At 38.1% G+C, this 21,085-nt stretch overlaps 1 protein-coding gene across 13 annotated transcripts in view; it reads right to left on the bottom strand.

Moving 5' to 3' along the window:
• Positions 1-603: 603 nt before the first annotated feature.
• The window catches only part of DNAH12 (dynein axonemal heavy chain 12), a 205,102-nt gene continuing 184,620 nt past the window's right edge, over positions 604-21,085 (bottom strand). For all 13 annotated transcript variants that reach the window (XM_046646842.1, XM_046646833.1, XM_046646822.1 and 10 more), the window contains 12 exons: positions 20,265-20,415; positions 19,792-20,045; positions 19,443-19,583; positions 15,023-15,160; positions 13,449-13,682; positions 12,982-13,170; positions 10,833-10,936; positions 9,453-9,657; positions 4,338-4,475; positions 3,785-3,876; positions 2,163-2,230; positions 604-877 (listed from right to left, as the gene is read on the bottom strand). In XM_046646842.1, coding sequence (XP_046502798.1) covers positions 687-877; positions 2,163-2,230; positions 3,785-3,876; positions 4,338-4,475; positions 9,453-9,657; positions 10,833-10,936; positions 12,982-13,170; positions 13,449-13,682; positions 15,023-15,160; positions 19,443-19,583; positions 19,792-20,045; positions 20,265-20,415 — 1,905 coding nt within the window. In that variant the 3' untranslated portion in view covers positions 604-686. The remainder of the gene's footprint in view (positions 878-2,162; positions 2,231-3,784; positions 3,877-4,337; positions 4,476-9,452; positions 9,658-10,832; positions 10,937-12,981; positions 13,171-13,448; positions 13,683-15,022; positions 15,161-19,442; positions 19,584-19,791; positions 20,046-20,264; positions 20,416-21,085) is intronic.

Below are 21,085 nucleotides of genomic sequence, written 5' to 3'. Positions count from 1 at the left end.
GTAGTTAGGTCCACGCCAGGATCTGAACCAGCAAACCCTGGGCCGCTGAAGCAAACTTAACCACTCTGCCACTTGGCTGGCCCCCATCTTACTGCTTTTGTATGTCAGCTTTACCGCTCAGAGTTTCCTTGTCACGAGGGTTCTGTGAGAAACAGAACTAATGTTTTAAAAATATGAGGTAAAGGGTTTAGTTCTGGAATTGTTTTAATATTTTTCTTGTTTGCAATTTATTTACTTATGTATTTGAAATGTTCGTGTATAATCACTTCAGGTAGGTGAATGGAAAGTAAACCATTACTGAAGCTGAAGAAATGACTTATTTGTGAAAAGAGATAATTTCTGATGTTAGTTAAATTTTATCCAATTAGTCTCCCTAAATCGGCTTTTCACATACGTATCAAACCAAAAAAAAAGGAACTAAATAAAAGTTTCAAAGATTTTTCATATGCTTCAAAGAAATATTTCTTTTCACGTTTTCCTTCCACAGGTCCCAGAAGAGTCCGTCCAGAAGGCTGTACTCCACTCAGGAGTGGCGTATCAGGGAGAATAAGGCAAAGACCCTTCACAAAGACCATTTCAAAGAATGACACCAAAATATTTCGTTTTATAATATAAGTATATTTTGAAGTAAGTGAAAACAATACATTTTTTAAATCTCTTTCAGATGTTTTCTTAATTTGTCCAATTTAGTCATCCAACTGACAAAGCAGAGCGACTCCACGCTTGATCCAGTGTTGAGTGGGTTGGTTTGTTTTTAACAACATTGCGATGACAAAGTTAGTAGAATGTCCTGTAGTGGAAAGAGTTCCTTTACGGTCACTTGTCTTGTAAAGGGGACAGGTGTAGGCATTCGACTTCACAATTTGAGACTTCTTAGCTTGAAAAAAAAAAATTCATTTGATAAAGGAAAAACAGCCACTGGTACTAAAAGAACAACTATTTACCTTGTAATAAAATGACCAGTACTAAATCTAGGATCATGACTACGATATTTGAACATTTTAAAGTTGTTTTTTTACAGTTGGTTTATAATTGTGGTTGTGAAACAAGGCGAGTGATCTCATCTGGTGCACGATTTCAGGTCTAGAGGACAGGAGTTGATTATTTTTTTCACTTTATTTTTATTTATTTATTTATTTTTTTGGACAGAGGAACTTGAGGGCATGAGGAATTGATTTTAAAGTCCTGATCACTTAGCAGGCATGAAAACACTCAAGCAGACTTGGGAGACAAGAAGTAAGAAAAGAAGAATGTAGGAAAGAAGGAATAAAACACAGCATAGATCATGGAGGAGATGCAAAAAGAAACACAGCTGCCTAGAGCTCTCCTACAAGAGACTCATAAATTAGAAGAAGCTGAAGTTACTATTTGTTTTCAGCAGGTTATTCCTAAGAAAAACACACCAACTCTTACCTACTCACAGAAAAATCTATATACAATCCTTGAAAAACCAGATATGAGATATTAGGAGTCTTTCTAAACTAAGGCCACATTTCTCATAGTTATAATTGAACTGCATTAATAATAAAAATACTTAATGGGTTGGGTGGTGATTGTGGGTGGTTTATAAATGTTTTCATTTCTAGTTATTTGAGAAAAAAAAGATTAGAGAAGAGATAGAAAACAAAAGAATGAGCCTCAGTTGTTCAGACTTGTGGAAAAATGATGACAGTAGGAGAGAATGCACAAGTAACTTTCCCAGGGGGCAAACCGACCTCTATCCCGTGTGGCTTGCAAAGCCTATGCCTTGGGGCACTTGCCGGCTTCCAGGCCTAGGAGTTTCTTATAGCCAGGAAGCTCTAGTCACTAGCTGGAGACTATGTCAAGACTATTTTGTCTCTGAGAAGTATGCAAAGGCACTTCAGAATCAAAATATTGACGGGAAGTTCTAGACTGAAAAAGTAGAAGTGTGGGGGAGGGGCAAAGAAAATGTTACATCTCACAGGACAAGAGCAAAAAGAGGCAGAATGATACTCCTCAAATAATACAAATGCAGCACATAAAAGGGGGAACAATATATTTCCAATGTAAACATTGTCACTATTTATTATAATTGAACAAAACCCTAATGGGTTGGAGCAGAGACATTTCAGGGAGCAGTTAAAAATAGCTATCGTTATCCTCCCTAAAACTCCAAGAAATTTTGTTAGATGTATATTTACTTGGTTTTATCCATATGATGGGCATCAGGTCAAACAGAAGTTTGGGATATTGTTCAGCGAGCAATCCACTGTGAAGAGAAATTAACAGATGTTTATCAGAAACGAGAAGAAATTTGCTTCTTAGAAATTGCTACTTAGATATTAGTTTTTAATACAAGAGAGGACCAGAGATATGCAGGAAAAGTAATGTAAAAAAACCAAACCAACAACAAAACCAAGCAAGAGGCAAAGAAGAATTTAGAAAAACAAAAGAAAATTATGGAAAGGCAATGTGTACAAACACTGGACCAATATCAATTCCTGCCAGTTTTTAAGTACTGTCCAAGAGGCAGACACTATGATATGTGATAACATCTGAGCCTCATAATGATCTTGTCCCCGTTCCTATTCCTATTTCATAGATTAATAGTGGAGGTTCAGAGAGGTTGAGTACTTTTCTCACAGTAACACAGCTCTTTAGCACCAGTGTCAGGATTCATAGATCTGCCTATCTAGAAAATATGGTTTTGTTTCCTATGCTACATCGTTTGCTTGTTTGTTTGAAAGAAGGAGGAAAGAAAGGAAGGGAAAGATTAATACATATATAAGGAAAAGTAAGTTAAAAGAAATGTCAGTAGAGTGAGGAGACGAAAAGCGATAGAAATAATCAAATGAGCTATGTGAAGCTAAGTCTTCTCATAACCCTGTCTTAGAATTATCTCTGTGGAACCACTTTCTTGCTTCTTCTTACATGATTTACCTGCCTCGGCCTTTAACCTTCCCTTGAGAGCGTAGTCTAACCCTGACTCTGGAAATAGATGACTCTGCTTATTAATGGGATCGTTGAAGAGCAGGGCTCCCAGGGAAACAGTCTCGCCCCTTCTCTCTTACTCCTATGCATTTCAAACAGGTACAACATTGCTTAGTTTCCTAAGCTAAAAGTCAGTATTTATTTTAAATGTGTATTATGTCATCAAAATACACAAAAAAGTTTTCTGTTCACCAGTAGAAATGAGAACTTTACTGAAACTGTAAACTGTTTTAAACTGAGGGGGGCCGGCCCTGTGGCAGAATGGTTAGGTTTGCGCACTCTGCTTCAGCGGCCCAGGGTTCGGATCCCGGGGCACTGCTAATGGCACCTAATGGCATCGCTCATTAGGCGGTGTTGAGGCGGCGTCCCACATGCCACAACCAGGAGGACCCACAACTAGAATATACAACTATTACTGGGGGGATTTGGGGAGAAAAAAGCAGGGGGGAGAAAAAGAAGATTGGCAACAGTTGTTAGCTCAGGTGCCAATCTTTAAAAAAAAAAAACAAAACAAAACCCCTGAGGCACTCCCACATATTACAAAATGCACGGTATCTTACAAAACAGAAGCAGCAGGAAATACTTTCAACCTCCTTTTCTAATAGTGAGATCATTGAAATATTAACTAAAAATTGTTCAGGACCTAAAAATACTCACTCTTCAATTGCTCCAGCCTAAGTAACGATTTATGGCAAGTGATGATTTATGGGAATACTTGCCGTATTCCCTAGAAGAGGCCTTTTGGTTGCGGGCAAAGAAAAGGCAGCAGACAGCTTATCTTGCCCATGATTCAGCTACAACTGAAGAGGTCTTTGCAGTTGACATTACTGACCTTTTTCTGTCCCAGCGCGCTCCATCGAGATATAATCCATGGATATAAACGCCATCTTCCGGTGCTGTCTCAGATATATCAGCAGGAATGACCTGAAGGCAGAGGCACACCCCAGTAACGATCTTCTCCCCAGACAACTTCATCTCATAAGGAAAATAGTAGCTAAATCTTCAGAACACATTCAGGGAAATTCCACCATATAATAGCCTGTTAAACTATACATTTTTTTTCAGTAAAATATAAATGTAAAAATGTATAATACGGTTCTTTTTGAAGCATTTATCAAGTTTTACTGTACCTCATATTAGTTTTTGCTAAAGCAGAAGAGCAGCATTGGGTTATTTGAATTGAATATTGAATTGAATTTATATATAAGTTCTATCATAGAGATAGAAAGATGAATACTAAATACTTTCTTCATGAAAAGCAAAGGATGGAAAGAAGTCAAATTGTTTATAATGGGCTATACAGATATAAATTCTGCACATCTTCCTTGCTTAAATATATGACTTCTATATAACGATACACTGTGCAGTTTAAGGAGTTACCGTACCTCAAATTCATATCCCAGTAAATCAATAGGGATGGTATATTTTCTGGCATAATTCTGCATAGCTCCCGTTAAAAAGGCTTGGGTGAAAAAGAAACCTGAGAGCCAAAACACACAAGGTTTTCCTGAATTATACCAGTCCTATAAAGGAAAAACAAAATGCATTATGTTCGTTTTTCAATTTACACAAGTGTCACCTGACATACAATTCCTGCTTCTGTTTTTTGTGTGTGTTACGTACACTTTCCATCACAGGACACCCTTCCTTGACACCAAACACACAACCTATCCTGGCCCTCCTAATTATTTTGCCTTCTAGTTACTCTTCTTGGAAAATACAAGCTAATTTTAACATGAACCAGAATAAAACAAAGTTTGAAAGATTCAGATCTTCTGCAAAAAGCCAAATGTAAATTATTTGGTCCCACTCAAAAGCAACCATCTTTAGACATCTTACACATTGTTTAACTATAGGCTTCACGTATTGATTCCAGTTCTTGAACCCTCTTAAACTCCCTTCCTCCATGCTCACTGCCCCCACGCCAGTTCAAATATTCATGGTCTTCTTTCTGTACCACTGTGAACATATCCTTGCTTCTTCCCCTATTCCACTCAATACACCCAGCACAATGCTCTGAGACTATACCTCACCATGCATGTTTGGATCAGGTTTAGCATCCTGCATAATACTGTACTGCCCCAGCAAATTAAAGCCTAAATACCTTAGTCTCCTCTTCAAGATACTTCACAATCTGGCCCCAAATTGTATTTCCAGCTCTATCCCTTTTAATTCCTGTTCAAGCATCTGAGATTCTAATCAGACTGCACTCTTTGCTGGTCTCTTTTCTGCATTGGGTGTACATCTGTTGTTTTTTTTCTGCTTATCTTAAAGTGCCACTACTCTTCTATCCCTCTGCAGAATGAATCCTCCTGTGCTCTCAATCCAAGCCCTTCTGGTGGTGGAACTCCAGCTCCTGGGGTGGGCAAGTGATTCGTGCCTAGCCATTCATAGCTCCAGTCTTGTGATTGACTCAGGAATGGACATGCACACAAGGTCAGAGATGCAGAGACTCTTGCTGGGACTTTTGGGGGAAAGGCTCACTCTCAACTCTTTGAAGGTGTGTGGCTGTGAGGCCAGAACTGCTGTTGCTATCTTACTACCATCAGATGAGAACCTAAGTGAGAATGAAGTTAACCTACAAAGAAATGGAGCCAAGAGATGAAGTGCAAGAGGCCGGGACCAGGTAACCATGTAGGCCCCCAGGTCAAATCCTGCCTGGAGTCACTTTATCCCCTGGACTTTTCAGCTACATGAGGGAACAAGCTTTATTTTTGCTTACGTCAAAATTTTTACAACAAAATCAATCCTAAATGATAGAGTGCCTTTCATCCCACAGCTATCTCTAAGTCCTCTTCCTTTTTTTGCAGTAGCCTAAACCATTCATCCTTTATACGCAGCTCAAATGCTACCTCATCCAGTAAACAAACTCTGCTTTCCTGAGCTAAACGAACTCTCTTCCTTCTTTGAATTCGCAGATCATTTTGCGTGGTGGTTGTTTATGACATATTCCTTACTATGCCATATTAGTTTTTTATTTTGAGGAAGATTAGCCCTGAGCTAACTGCTGCCAATCCTCCTCTTTTCGCTGAGGAAGACTGGCCCTGAGCTAACATCCATGCCCATCTTCCTCTACTTTCTATGTGGGACGCCTACCAGAGCATGGCTTTTGCCAAGTGGTGCCATGTCCGCACCCGGGATCTGAACTGGCGAACCCCGGGCCGCCAAGAAGCGGAATGTGCACACTTAACTGCTGCACCACCGGGCTGGCCCCCGTATTAGTTTTTTCTTAGATACACAGTTTATCTCCCTGTAGGCTACTGGCAACTTGAAGGCAGGACTCATGTTGTAATCACCTTTTTACCTCGCAGAGCACACAACAAGGTGTTTTAGACAAAGTGAGGTCTCAATTTACATTTGTTAAATGAACAGATGAATCAATAAAATGAACTTTGTCTCCGAGTGAACAGCACACTACGGGAAGAAGCCAGCTTTCCTTCCCGAGAAGAAGAGAACAAACCACTGCCGGAGACGTTGCAACAGTAGAGGTGTTAGATCAAGAAGAGGTAGAGAAAGAGATGGCACTGGGCGAGGGCATGAGCCAGGGAGAACCAGAACCAAGCACAAGAAACAAAGTGTGTGGAAACACCTTGCTCACCCCAGGGCTCCATTTAGCCAAGAATGTCATGAGTGTCTGGGTCAGCTACTTAATTACTGTCTCTGAATCGGCTATCAGTTACTGAGTGCTTAGTACATGCCAGGCGCTGTGCTAAGAATGTTACATGCATCACAGCATTTAGTCCACAAAGTAACTCAGTGAGTTAGATATTATTCCTCCCATTTTACAGATGAGAAAATTGGAGTACAGAAAGATGAGTACCTTGCTCAAAGTCACACAGATACTAAGTGTCAGATCCTGAATTTAAACTGAGATCATAGCCAGTGTGCCAAAAGTACAAAAAAAAGAAAAAGAAGGAGAAAGGGAAGATAAATAGGGTGAACGGTGAGAGACAGATGGAAAAGGATAGAGAACACCGGACAACTCATTTGCTTAATTTGTGAACTCTAAGAACCATTAGGAGGTGAAGTCAAGAGTCCAGGAGAAAGAAAGGTGATGGGGAAACTGTACAGCTTCTGTAAGGGTAAGAGGAGAATGGGGGAGATCCATTCAGGGGAAGATTGGTGGTGAAGGATCATAAAGGTGCCCAGTAATAAGTAAGACCTTTCTTACTGCTTCAAATGGAATGATTCCAAGAGGAAATCCAAATTTCAGAAACTAGAGAGTATGATGTGAACTTTATACTAACAATAACAACAAAAAGAATATTTCCTAGAGTCCCAGCTGGCACCATGCCAGGACCACTCTAAGGAACCAAGCTAAAGACTCTTCAAGGCCCTTCAGGACAAAGCAATATATGGGAAGTATAACCAGTCCCAATAAAAGTTTCAGCAAAGTTTGGGGAATGAACTGAAATGTAAAAAAAAAGGAAGACTCTGGCAAGGGGAGGATGTAATTACCTATATGTCAGATGCTTTTGATAAGGGACAGGAAGAGGCTGGTACACACAGAAAGAAGTCAAAGACATGTTGTAGACATGGCTAGGAATCACCAGGTATACACACTCTCCCATATCAAATTAGCAAAGATAAAAAAGAACGCTAATTACTGAGAAACAGGAACTCCTATCCACCATTGATGGGGATGCAATTGAATAATTTTTCTGGAGAGTGATTAGGCAGCGTATATTAAAAGCCCTAAAAATATCCAAATGGAATCAGTTAAAGTATTAAAAGAATAAGGAACCACTGACCAAGAGGAATTTTTCTAGGAACACAAGAATGATTTTACCCTTGGAAAACTAGTGATTTTATTCAATGCAATAATAAGCTAAAGGAGAAAAAAAATCACATCATCAGCAACAAATGCTGAAAAGGCATTTGATAAAATTCAATAATTTCTGCTTTTACAAAAGAACAGTCCACTTTTACTGAATGCTTACCACATACCACAGACTGTTACCCTTTGAGATAAAAGTGCCAATTTTATGGATAAGAAAACTGAGGCTATTAAGTGGCAACTCTTCTAGAGCCTAAACACTTAAAAGCCCTATTTTATACTGTTTCTTTCTTTCTTTTTTTCTTTCTTTCTTTCTTTCTTTTTTGCTAAGGAAGATTTGCCCCGAGCTAACAGCTGTTGCCAATCCTCCTCTTCTTTTTTTTTTGCTTGAAGAAGATTAGCCCTGAACTAACATCTGTGCCAATCTTCCTCTATCTTGTCTATGGGACACCACCACAGCATGGCTAGTGAGTGGAGTAGGCCCCTGCCTGGGGTCCGAACCTGCAAACCCATGCTGCTGAAACAGAGCACATGGAACTTTAACCACTTGGCCGTGGAGCAAGGCCCTGTTTCTTTTGTTAGATGCATAATCTACATAAAAAGCTCCTATAAATTAATTTTTTTTAAGTCCAAAAGAAAAATGGGCCTAAGAGATAAATAGGCAATTCACAGAAGAAAATACAAATGGCAAGCACACATACCAAAGGAAGCACAGGCTCACTAATAATCCAAGAAACTCAAATTGAAACAACAAGATATGGTTGACTTATCAGACTGGCAAAAATTAAAAAGGGATGTATGAGATGGGGCTGGCCCTGTGGCCAAGTGGTTTAAGTTCTGTGTGCTCCAGTTTGGCGGCCCGGGTTCATGGGTTGGGATCTTGGGTGTGGACCAACTCCACTCATCAGCCATGCTGTGGAGGCATCGCACATACAAAGTGGAGGAAGACTGGCACAGATGTTAGCTCAGGGCTAATCTTCTTCACCAAAAAAAAAAAAAAAAAGGATGTATGGGAAAGCCTGTCTGTCCACATCTTCACAAGCACTGTATATTTTATGATTAGTTTCTGCAGTGAAACAAATAATGCTTTTGTGCAATGAAAAGGCAACTGAACACTGAAAGGTCATATACCTATGTGAATTTCCAAAAGTATTTTTGGGGTCTCCCCACTCGCTACTCTCTCATAAACAACAACCATAGGATGGGGGCAAGCCGAGGATTGGGGAGGAAAAATAGTGCCCTGCCCCATGCTTTCCTGTGCCCTGAACATCCTTTATGTGTGTGTTGGGGGGGGGGGGGGGGGGGGCCAGATTTCAAAGCACTCATCTTTTCTCTGTTTTATGAGATGAGATGAGAAACTCTGATTTTAAGACAATGGCCAATTATTGATAAATCCAAGCCTCAGGCTCTTTTTGTGATTTACTATCAGTGTTAAAATCACAAGACCAAGTTTGTGATCTCAGAGAACCACAAACTTAGAATCTTCAAAAATATAAATGTCATATATTACTTGGGTTTGGGTAAAGTAAAATTTTAATTTTCTACTCAGTACTTTGAAAGGTGTATAATTTTCAATATTCTAAACCTTTGGTTAGATTACCATGAAACTACTAATCACATTCCATTCAACTCGGAGACATTCAAGTGACCATAGCCAGTTTCTAATATCTCCCTAGTCAACCAAAAAAATAAAATTACGTATATATTATGTACAATCTTTTACCTCAAGGAAGTTCAACCGGGCTAGAAAGTCTGTGATGTAACTTCCTAGGGGTTTAAGACTTGGGTAGGATCGTTTGGCCCATATTTCCGGAACCTTTCCAACAAGCAGACTGCCTGCGAGTGCCTCCAACGCAGAGTCCATGACGACCACGCCCTTAATAGCTTTTTCAAGGTCCAATAGAGTGTTATATATAGTTCTAATTAAACTGCAAGTAAAGAAATTATGTCATCAACATATATATGGTAGGAAATATCAACATCCAGTCTTTCCAGAAGAAGAAATAGCAGGATACCATGCACAGCTTTGTGGGAGTGTTTCCCAAAGTGTGGTCACCTCCCACTTAGTAACGTAAGGTCATTTTAGATGATACTTAGATGAACATTTTTCATTTTCGTCATTACACTCATATTTTAAAATACAGAAAATAATACAACTAGCATATCAAAATTGTTGCCTTCTGGGTATTATTGCTTAGGACCAGGCTAATTTAAGAAGAGAACGATTTAAGGAAAATATCAGGAAATAATGTTAAAGGTGACATGCAAATATGGAAAAAGTTATAAAGGTGTTATGCCCTGGCTGGAACTTGGGAAACGCTGCATTAAAACATAAAGCGAATATGTCATTTATGTACTTGCAAGTATTTTGCTTCCCACTGAGGCCCAGACTGGTAAGAACACCATAAAGACACCTGAAGTGAGGGCTCTAGGCTAGAAGCCTAAGCAACCGGGAGATAATATGTTACTATATATAAAAATATATGGTCTTTGTATAAGAAATACTGAATTAGTTAAGGCGTAATAGTGTTTTGATATGTTTTGTTTTAAAATGTCAGCAAGTCTGGAAACCCAAATAAACTTGGAAACACTTTAGAAAATTCATAACCAAAACAATTCTCCATTTGTTAAGCCAGTATTGAATTGTAGAAAATTCAATTAAAAAAGTCAAAGCATCGTGGGGTTTGAATTTGTTTGCTATCATGGGGTACTTAATTAGCCTAGATTGGACTCAAGAAGAAAAGGGAGGTGTATATAGGTCAAGTGGCAGAAAAACAACGAAAAGCGTGACTACACATAGGCCTAATTAATCTCATTCTGTCTTTAGTTCCTGAGGAGAATAGTAATAGATGGGTGAGAAATTAAGCTGAATGAATATTTTTAACCAGTGAAAGCAGATCTCCTTTTCATTATCATTTTTACAGTATAAAAGATACCCTCACTTCTGGAGCAGAAGGTTACACAACTTTTAAAAAAAGGGGGAAAATTCTAATGAAATGGGAGGTTTTGATAATTTTTTCTTAAAATTTTAATTCAATACTAGTATCTTTTTTATCAACTTTGGTTGGTTGCCCTCTGAATCACTGGGGATACAGATCCTTACCTGTTAAATCTTTCCATTTCTTGTACTAAAACAGTATTCATGCTCTCTTCGTATCTCACAGGATACTTCAATAGTGCTATTTCAATGTCAAAATCATTTGGTAGCTAAGAAAATAGATTTTAAACAACTCATATTACTTTCAGAATGGATCATTGGTTTCATTCGGCTATAATATCACTAATAGCTAACACTAGGCAGTTACTATGTCCTGGGCATTGTGCTAACTGCTTCCCATACATTATCTCATTTAATCCTGACCATACACTCTTAAGTGACCATTATCTCCATTTTACAGGTTAGGACATTTAAGAAAAGAGAGGTTAAATAACTGCCCAAAGACACACAGCCAGAAAGTGATCTGTTTAAATCCACTCTCTAGCTGTTTACATAGTGATCTGTTTAAGTCCAGGTATCTACCTCCAAGGCCCATGCTCTCCACCACAGGATATAGTGTTTTGCAGATGATAGACATTTTTGAAAAGTGCTGTAAGTTCTTTTTATAAATTGAATCTTATTTTCCATTGATAAAACCGAGTGCCCATTTCATAACTGTTTTATATTTACTTCCAATCAGTTACCACTTGGCTCCAAATAGCTTACTTACCCTGCTGTCAAATAATTAATGTGTGAATGTAGCAAGGTTCCAGGACATAGGGAAAGAGAAGGCCATCAAGTGTCTGATTTCTATGAGGCGTCTCTGAGATGCTGGGGAAGCGATGAAGGGGACTTGGGACTGATGATCAAGCCCCAAGACATTGGAATTCACACTGCTCAAAGGGGCAAAGAAGTTTCCCAATTAGGGAGGTCTCAAACTAAGAATGTTGAACTGCCCAGAGTGTCCCAGGTGATGGCCCCTGGATGGTGCAAAAGAAGTCTTCTAAGGCACAGCAGATGGTGTCACTCAAGGACCCTTTGGCTTAGCACAACCCTCCTACCCCAGATAAGTCCCAAATGCCACTGCCAGGTAACTTTCTGTTAAGGATCTTGTAAGAGCCACCATTCTGTGAGGGTGAGAAACTTTCCCCACAGAGATAAACCACAGAAACAGTAAGGGGCCAGGGTGAGAGAGGCAAACAGCAGGAGCAGCAGTCTAGGGGTAGAAGTGGGAGGAGCCTAGTTTGCTTTCACCCGGGGTCGCAGGCCGTGCTGCTCCCCTCTGGCCGTGGCCAGGCGTGTGGTGAGTAGGCTCTTCCTAAGGAGTGGTGTAAGGTAAGGCCACCAACTGTGAGAGCAGAGGAGAGGCACTGTCCCTGGGCTTTCAAGGCAGTTGGACTATGGGTCAGGTTCTGCTCTGTCAGAGTGTCTGACATTGAAATATGGGGATAGTTATAGTATTTAGGAATTTAGGAATTGGGAAGATATTGGGACCATAATCTTTTTAAAAGTCCCCTTAGTAGTTCTTTATTGAATTTATGACACAGAAAAAGAGGTGAGAATAGAGAGTATCATTCCTCTTTACCTAGTAGGACTAAGTACATTGGGCTGTATTATGAAAAAAAAAAAAAGCTGTAGCAGCTAATTTAGTGCTGATCTTATCTCCCCATGCCTCCTTCTTCCTAAGGTATAGATTAAAAGCCCCTCACTCCTTGAATCAGCAAGTTCACACCATTTCTTCCATTTTTATTTCTTTCTTTATTTTTGAGGAAGATTGGCCCTAAGCTAACATCCGTGCCCACCTTCCTCTATTTTTTTATATGTGGGATGCCTGCCACAGCATGGCTTGATAAGTGGTGCTAGGTCTGCGCCTGGGATCTGAGCCAACAAACCCAGGGCTGCCAAAGCAGAGTGCATGAACTTAACTGCTGTGCCACCGGGCCAGCCCCCCCTCCATTTTTAAAAAGTAGGTCCATTATCTTTGCTTAGAACTGATAGTAAGTCATATGTTCATTAGCTCATCCACAGCTATAGTTACTAAGTGCCAGGCATTTTGCAAAGCACTTTAAAGTCATGATCTCTTTAATGTTCACAAGAACCTTAAACAGCTGGTACTATTTTCATCGCTTTACAGATTTGAAAACTAATGCTCAGAGAGGCAAAAATGTCTTACTCAAGGTCATAATGCTGCCAAATGGAGCTTTCAGATTGCCATTTCAGTGCCACTTTGATTTGTTTTATATTATAAGCAACATATTTTAAGCTAAACATTTACCTTGTTGAGAATATCTCCGGTAATTTCTAATAGAATCTGGTCAGCACTTCCTGAGGATCCTGTCTGTTTGGAGCCTCCCTGGGTGAGCAGCAAGGACTCAAAGAGGATTTTCGTTTGTTGAAGATCTTTGGAGATATCAACATTTTCATGTAATCCAAATATCTCAGGGTGTTGAGTAAATGGAAGTTTCTGCCAGAAAACAGATTCAGCAAGCATCACGTTTTCACTGGATAGATCAATTCATAAGGTAGACACAGGCAGACCAAAAAGGTTAAAAATCAACTAAACATCAAACAACGGAGGAATCAAACTTTTCTGATTTTCAGTAATTACTAGAAACAAAAGATACTGGAAGTTGATTGAAACCATAATACTTGTCTGACCCTATATCTTAATGTCCCTATTTCAATTTGCTTTTTAGAAAAATCACACTTAAATCTAAGTCTATTTTTGGTGACATTAGTTACCTTAATGAATTCAATGTACTCATCATAGGTGCCTTTGGGAGGTGCAAAATAGTTTCCACTAGGAGAAAACTTATAATGAGGGCTTTCAATTACGTGTGAATTATAAAAGTCAGCCAGCATGGTTAAGAGGAGACGTCTGTCCCAATCATCTGTCACTCTTCCTCCATAGTTACACTCCCCAGTCAGGTAAGAGATGGCTTCAAATGGAACTGTATCATATTCATTTATAAATAACTGAAACAAAGGAAAAATGAAATAATGGAAAAACCTTAAAGTCTTTCACTTCATTTCCATTTTAAAATGGGATTAAATATCTATCTATTTATCCATCCATCTATCTATCTATCAATCATCTATCTATGTGTGTAGACACATAGAAGTGGGGTTGAAGGAATTATCATCATAGTTGTCTTTGGGTGACCTTTATGGGGCTTCATGTCATAAAGGCCCTCATCACTGAAAAGAAGCAGAAAAATACTAATATTCTGTGGTTGTCTAGTTGGATTAATATATTTGGTAAAATATGACAGAAATAATCGAAAAGTATTGGAGTTGGACAGACCTGAGTTCAAATCCTACCTCAATGGGCAAGTTGAGTTCTTAGCTTTGGTTTTTCTCCAAAATAGGGAGAATACCAACCTTACAGGGCTGCTGTGAGGATTAGAATTAATATAAGTAATGTGCCTAGTTCAAAGTGTGAGTTGGTAGAGTTTACTGTGGATATTTATCCTTTTTATTTTTATTTTTTGGAGGGGGGCTGCTGACCAAGTGAATGTCTCACATTGTGAGTCTAGAAAAACTGAAAAAGCTGTCCACTCACTTTCCCAGCATCTCTTACAGTAAAACCTAGGCCCATGACCTGGGCTTGGTTACTCAGGTGCATCCCTCCCAGATGAACTGGGGTTTAGTGTGCGAAGAAGCAGGAACAGTAAAGAGTCTATTCTGATGGCATCAGAGTGCCTGCAGGAGACCAGAGTCTGTGTGGCAGCCATGTGAGCTGTGGTGTCTAATGCTCAGCAAGGGTAGAGGGGCTGCTCGTACCAGACATGCTATGACTCTGGATATGACTCTGGATGCCTGGGCTCTCCAGCTGTCTTGGTGAGTCTGTGACCTACCCAATATTCTTTCAATAAATTCCTCTTCTACAGTCTGTTTCTGTTGACTGATAGAGCTAAAGTGTAAATTTGAGTGGAGGAGAAGAGTGGAGGTTAATGAGGACCTATGTAAAGCCAACACTATGGAGGGCTCTGCAAGAAGGCAGAAAGAACCAGGGTCCTTAATGACACTTTTGCTGAATCAACCAACTCCAGCACCTGTCCTTTCTCTGCACTTCTTTTTATGTGAGATAAGTTTCATTATGGTTTAATCCAGTTTGAATCAGGGTTTCCATTATTTGTAGCAGAAAAAATCCAGAGGGAGATAGTGCTTCATGGATCACAATTATTATTACTATCTACCCACTTATTTATTTAGCGGTGTTGGGGGAATTGAATAAGTTATTCCAAGCAAAGAGAATTGCCTAGGGCTTGATACATAGCGATCCTTCACCAATGCTAGTTCCTTTCTAATTTTACCTGTAGTTGTCGAATACTGATGCGTAAGTCTGATTCATTAAATCCATATGGAATATTCCAACCAAGAGGACCAAATTTCTTCCTCTCTTGCACAAGGGCATGAAAAAAACAAACTCCAAACAGCAACTTCTCCCATGCCTTTAGAATAAAAGTTATACAAGAAAAAATTCTGATCATATTTCCATCAATAAAATGAAACGAATCAATGACCTTTTTCATATAAGATTCTATGATCATATATCTCTACAAACTTCTATTTTAAAAAGACATGCTATCTAAAATAACGCTTACTATAAAAAGAATTAATCTTATGACTTAATCAAAACCTCCAAAGCTAGACAAACTGCAATTATGTTACACTTTATTAAAATGCAATAATGCCACCATTTACCAAAGTATGGGCTAACAATACTTGGGTATTGTTCATAGATATTTACAACTTCAATACTTTAACGTTATCCTGTAGACTCACCAGCATATGCTTGAGACTACAACTGCAGGAGAATAATTAATCATTATAATAAGAATAAATCCCAATATATAGTTCCTGATTTTGTGACTTTCCATTTGGAGATCATTTTTGAAACCCTTGTTTATTTACTCTGTTCTGACATCTTTACATGTGTGATATGTATGTCACGTGGGCCTCTCACTAAGCTTGGAGTGATGCTCTGGAGGATGGCCATCCATCTCGTTGAGATCCCCTCATGTAAATTTCAAGGATGCTACCTTGATGGTTTAAGTTAGACTATCTCAGACATAGCTCCAAATGCAGAAAAAAATCCATCCAGCTATTTTCATGTGATGCAGTAGTAGAAATTTTTTCTATAATATTAAAATGCAAGTACACCATGGCTTTACTGAATAGCTATATTCTTTAAATGTTGTACATAAATCAAAGCATATTTTAAATATACTGGATGAATGCTGTTGTGAAACATTTAATAGGGGAAAAACTTTTTGGCAATGAGAGTAATAACATAATTTACATATATTTTCACATAATTGGGTTTTCTTAAGGAAGTGATAATCCTTCCACATTTTTGGTCTATGCTTGTGGGCCAAGAAGGCCCCTGTGGCATCAGAGAAATCTTGGAGACAGAAAGCAGAAACATGCATAGTTGGGGTGAGATGCTCTCAGCTGAAGATTAATCTGAACTCACAAAGAACTGCCTTCTACAGCTGTGGCTGAAATTAAATATGAGCTGAGGAGATGTGACAAGGGACATCAGAAGAATTTGCCACAGTCCTGTTATTTAGACTTTTTAAAAAAGAAACAAACTATATATTCTAAAAAACTCAAATATTAAGAAATATTTTCTTAAAAAACAAACAAAAATGTCTTTTCTGAAGGCAGGTGTTTGTTTGTTTTCCAATAAGCGTTTCTTCCAACTAATTTCTGAATTAGGTTTTCCAGGGTACATTTTGTGACTAAGCCAAGGGGGCAGCAGGATGCTGCCTTCTCTACCTAAAGATGATACCATGGACCCAGCATCAATGGGGTATGCCTTTTGGTTTGTTTTCTATGATGTGGTGCTGGATTGTGCTAACTCATCCAAACTCCTTAGCAAGGCATATGAAGATTTTCAGTTTACACAGTCTTGCCCCAATATTCCTTCCCACTGTTATGTCTTGCTAATTTAGCCAAAATGAGTTACTCATTGCTCTTTCAACAGGTTTGTCATAATCCTGTGCCTTTACACATACGTCTTGGGCCTACTTCAAATGTCAGTTCCTCAGTGAAGGTTTTTTCAACGTAACCAAGAGTTAGTCACACACAAGTGGGAAGAAACAGAATGAACTGGGTACCAAATCCCACCTCTAACACTTACAAGCTGTATGACCTTGATCATTTACTTGATTTACCTGAACCTCAGTTTCCTTATTTAAAAAACAAAGTTGTGATAATAACATCTATACTACAGGGTTGTTGTAAGATTTATGTATTTAAACTACCTGGAACCTGCAATGCTCAATAAATGCCTTTTCCCTTCCTTCCTTCCTTTCTTTGTCCTCTCATAGTTCATCATAGTATCAAGGCAGCGGTTCTCAACCTACTTAACATTTGAATTTCTTTTGTTACTTGTTTGCTTGGGTTTTTGTTGTTGTTGTTTTAGAAATAAAATGTGGAAACTTTAAGCAATGTAAGCAAAAGAAAAGGCATGTAAATAATAATATTAGCACTAATGAGAATTAATGCCTGGCACTGAGCTATAAGTTTTCTATGCATTTCACATTTAATCTCCACAAAAACTCCATGAGGTAAATATTTTACTCTTATTTTACAGAAGAGGAAATTGAGACTCAGAGAGTTTGTGGCTACCACAGAAGTTAGTCAGCATTTGAACTCAGGTCACCTAATCATGGTGCATGTGAACGCACTAAAACATATTCCCAAGCACACCGTCAAGCCCATAGGTACAAGCAGTAACAGACCTTCCTTGAGGCATTGAAGGATGAGGTGGTTTGTTTGGGGCAAAAGGGTGGTTATGACCTATAAAGAGATGTTTAGGGGTGGAGAGGAAAAATATTATCCTTGAAAATATGGTGATTTATAGAAATTAATTTTTTATATACACCTTAGTTGTTGTTGTTTTTTTTTGTAAAAATAGTATGATGTATAGAAAGCACAGAATGAGGTTCAGAGCTTTAGTGTGACCTCGAGTGAATTCTTTACTTTTTTTAATTGTCCTAATTCTAAGGTTATTAATATTTCTATTTTATTTTGTAGTGCATGTGTTTTCTTTCTTTCTCTCTCTGTCTCCCTCCTGCCCTCTTTTTATTTCTTTATGTTTTTAGAGACCAAAAAGGGAAAAATATACCAATGGAAAATTACTACTATGATCTAGTATACCAAGTCTTTATAATTAACAATTCACTAGAAAAGGTAAGTTCAGATGAATAGATAAGTTTAGTATTTTTTTCTTTTGTTCACTTAACTAACATTTAACCATAAAATATGTCTTCTTTTCTGCTACTCTGTTTCCTCTTATTTTTCCTTATCTTTTTTTAATTCCTTCTTACTTTCGCCCTCATTGATAAACAATTAGTGCTTGGCATCAGATTTGTGTGTATGTATATGTGTGTTTGCACCTTTTTAGTCACTTAGCTTCTCTCTACTTGATCTTCCCTGCATATCTAAAGATTGGCATTAACAATATTTAATTCTATTAGATTACCACAAATATTCATTTTTATGGACTTTACACACAGTGGCTTTTGGATCAGAGCATTATATATTTTTGCCAGTTTTGCTAAGATATTCCTTTTTTTTTCCATCTTTTTGACCCCCTTCACTCATTTCTCATCAGACACCATACCATCTTCTCCATTCTACTAAGCTCTCTTTCTAGCTAAAACCACCAAATATCCCCCTTTTCTCCCCGAGTTACAAACAAAATTATTCCTCAGAACTAGGGGCACACAGAAAGTGTCAGTAAGCAGGGAGAAACTAGCTGGCTTCCAAAGAATTCAATCCTTTATCTTCAATATTATTCTTTTTCTGGCACAAATAGACAATTATGATAAATAGCATGTGTTGGGGGTGAGGGAGGAGGTGATTTCCCTTGGTACTGAGGTTTCCTTCCATGTGGGGAGACCTTAATGTAGCATCCTGGATTCTCTATATCCTTGTACTCACTGCAGGAGAGGAGACTAACCTATCTGATTGGTAAATTTGGGAAAAGTTAACCAGATATGCTTTGCTCAGCTTCTCCCTTTTCTCTCTTAGAAGTGAGCATCCTCAGGGAAGGAAGTATTCTTCTGTTCCTCTGGGTGGATAAATCTAATTAATTCTGGGTTTAGTAATATGAAGCCCATTTGTTCACAGATATAAACTACATCTTTCAACCTGGTCTCCATCAGCAATTAAGGTTATAATTTGGTTCCCATATGTTTATACTTTTTTCTGTTTCTTAACTGGTAAGAATTCAGGCAGAGAAAAGGAGGGCTATTTATTGGGACCAGTGCCCCCAATACCATGTGCAAAACTGTTTTACATGGATACATGGAAAAGCATTATTAATATGTCAAAACATTATTACTACATTTAAGTTCCATGAAGGTAGATTTTTTTTTGGAGGGGATCTCTTTTATTCTCACTGCTTAATATCTAGTACGTAGAAGAACGCCTAACACACATTTGTTGAAAGAATGAATAAATGATGTGAAAATAGATTGCTACTCTTGGGTCTTAATCAAACATGCTATTGGACTTCGGTTCATTCCACAAATTTCTTTTTGAGTGTCTACTACATGGGAAGCAGACACAAACTACTGGGAAAAAATAATGAACAAGATGGTACAATTTCTGTCTTCTTAGGAAACGCCTAAAGTTTAACATTACTAAGTAAAATATTTATATTTCCATATTTTCTCACTATAAAAACATATTTTAAAAGTTCCAGAGGCTGAATATTACCAGTTCCTTTCCCTGGCATCCATTGAAAAACTGAGGATCAGAAACTGGATCAGTGAGATATGATTGGAGGAGATTTAGCCGAAGACCCGTGGGAGGTTCATTAGTCATTTTTACTCCATTCTGTAGAATTGTTACTGGGAACTAAGACAGAATAAACAAAGAGCATTACTCAAGATAACCAGCTTGAGTCCTAAAAATGCATAAACTACTGGGTTAAAAATAGGTATAAAAGAGGACTCCAGAAATATTTTTAAAGCCTCTTAAAATTAAGTATTTCAAGCTTGACTAGGATATACAATGTAACAGATAACTCAATAAATGTACTGAACTCTATAGGAAATAAACATACTTTTGGAGATGGATAACTTGTGAGCCAAAGCCTAAAAGATGAGTTACAGACTTCAGGGGTAAAATCTTCACATATTTTTTCCAATACAGGCATCCAGGAGACAGCAAGGTGACAATTCTGTAGGCAAACCCAAGTTCCTTCTTCTATTGCTGCTTTAATCATTTTTGTGGCAACTGGTCCTTGTCCCTGTCCCAGTGAAATAGCTTGAAATTTATTTCCAGACATAGCTTTATCATTTGCAAATTTTAGCAGGCCTAAGAGGGCACAAAAAAATGGTTTCACTGCTTACTCTAAAATTATAAAACATGCCTTATGTTTCAGGTTTATAGGTTTTTAGTTGTGGAAAATTCGAGTTACCTTTCCTTATAAATACTGGATTTACTAACTGATGTACAGTCATATGGACAAAAAATGGACATTGAGAAAGATGATTTATTTTTAATTTCTTAAAAGTTTACAGTATATGCACTTACTGGCCATGGGATCTGCTCCGGGAGATAGCACAAAAATTAAGGGAATGGTGCAATTTGAATCCAAGTAACTCTTTGTCAAATCAAATGGTGGAGGCTCTACAAACTTTTTCCCTAGTTTGTCAGTTACATAATTTGTTATAGCTGGAGTTATCTGTTGAAGAGAGAATAGACATGATCTTTAGAGTAATTTTTATTTTACAGAATGACTTTGATTATTACTGAAAAACAACAAAGAGTAAAATATGAGTCTAATGGCCAAGAAGAGCATGCAGCATATCATAGATAAAGCACTAATTTCCCCAATACATAAAAAGTGTCTATAAAATGACAGAACAAGACTAACAACCCAAAAGAAAAATGGGCAAAGGAGATGAACAATTTCTAAAACATGAAATAGAAGTGGATCTTAAACACATGAAAAGATGCTCAACCTCATTCAATATAGCAGAGATTGCAAACTGTCCCCCTTCTTTGTCTCCTTTTGGTAACAGAATCCCAAGTTTTCCAAACCTTTCTTGCAACTAGATGTGGCCATGCAACTAAGTTTTGGCCAGAGAGATACAAGTAGAAATTATATATGGAGCAGAGTCACAAAACATTAAAAAAGAGGGAAATGAGAAACACATCACAGAAAACCACCAAACTGAAATGGTATACAGAAATACAAGGACAAAGAAACAATGGAAATATAGAACTGGAAAACAAAAGATAACATGGCAATATTAAGCTTCATATATCAATAATCATTCTAAATGTAAGTGGATTGAATTCTCCAATCAAAAGACACAGAGCAGGTGGATGGATTAAAAAACAAGACCCAA

This window comes from Equus quagga, chromosome 1 (genome assembly GCF_021613505.1).
Source record: "Equus quagga isolate Etosha38 chromosome 1, UCLA_HA_Equagga_1.0, whole genome shotgun sequence".
NCBI lineage: Eukaryota > Metazoa > Chordata > Mammalia > Perissodactyla > Equidae > Equus > Equus quagga.
Note: the sequence above shows the minus strand (reverse complement) of the source record. Positions and strands in the feature narration are given on the sequence as shown.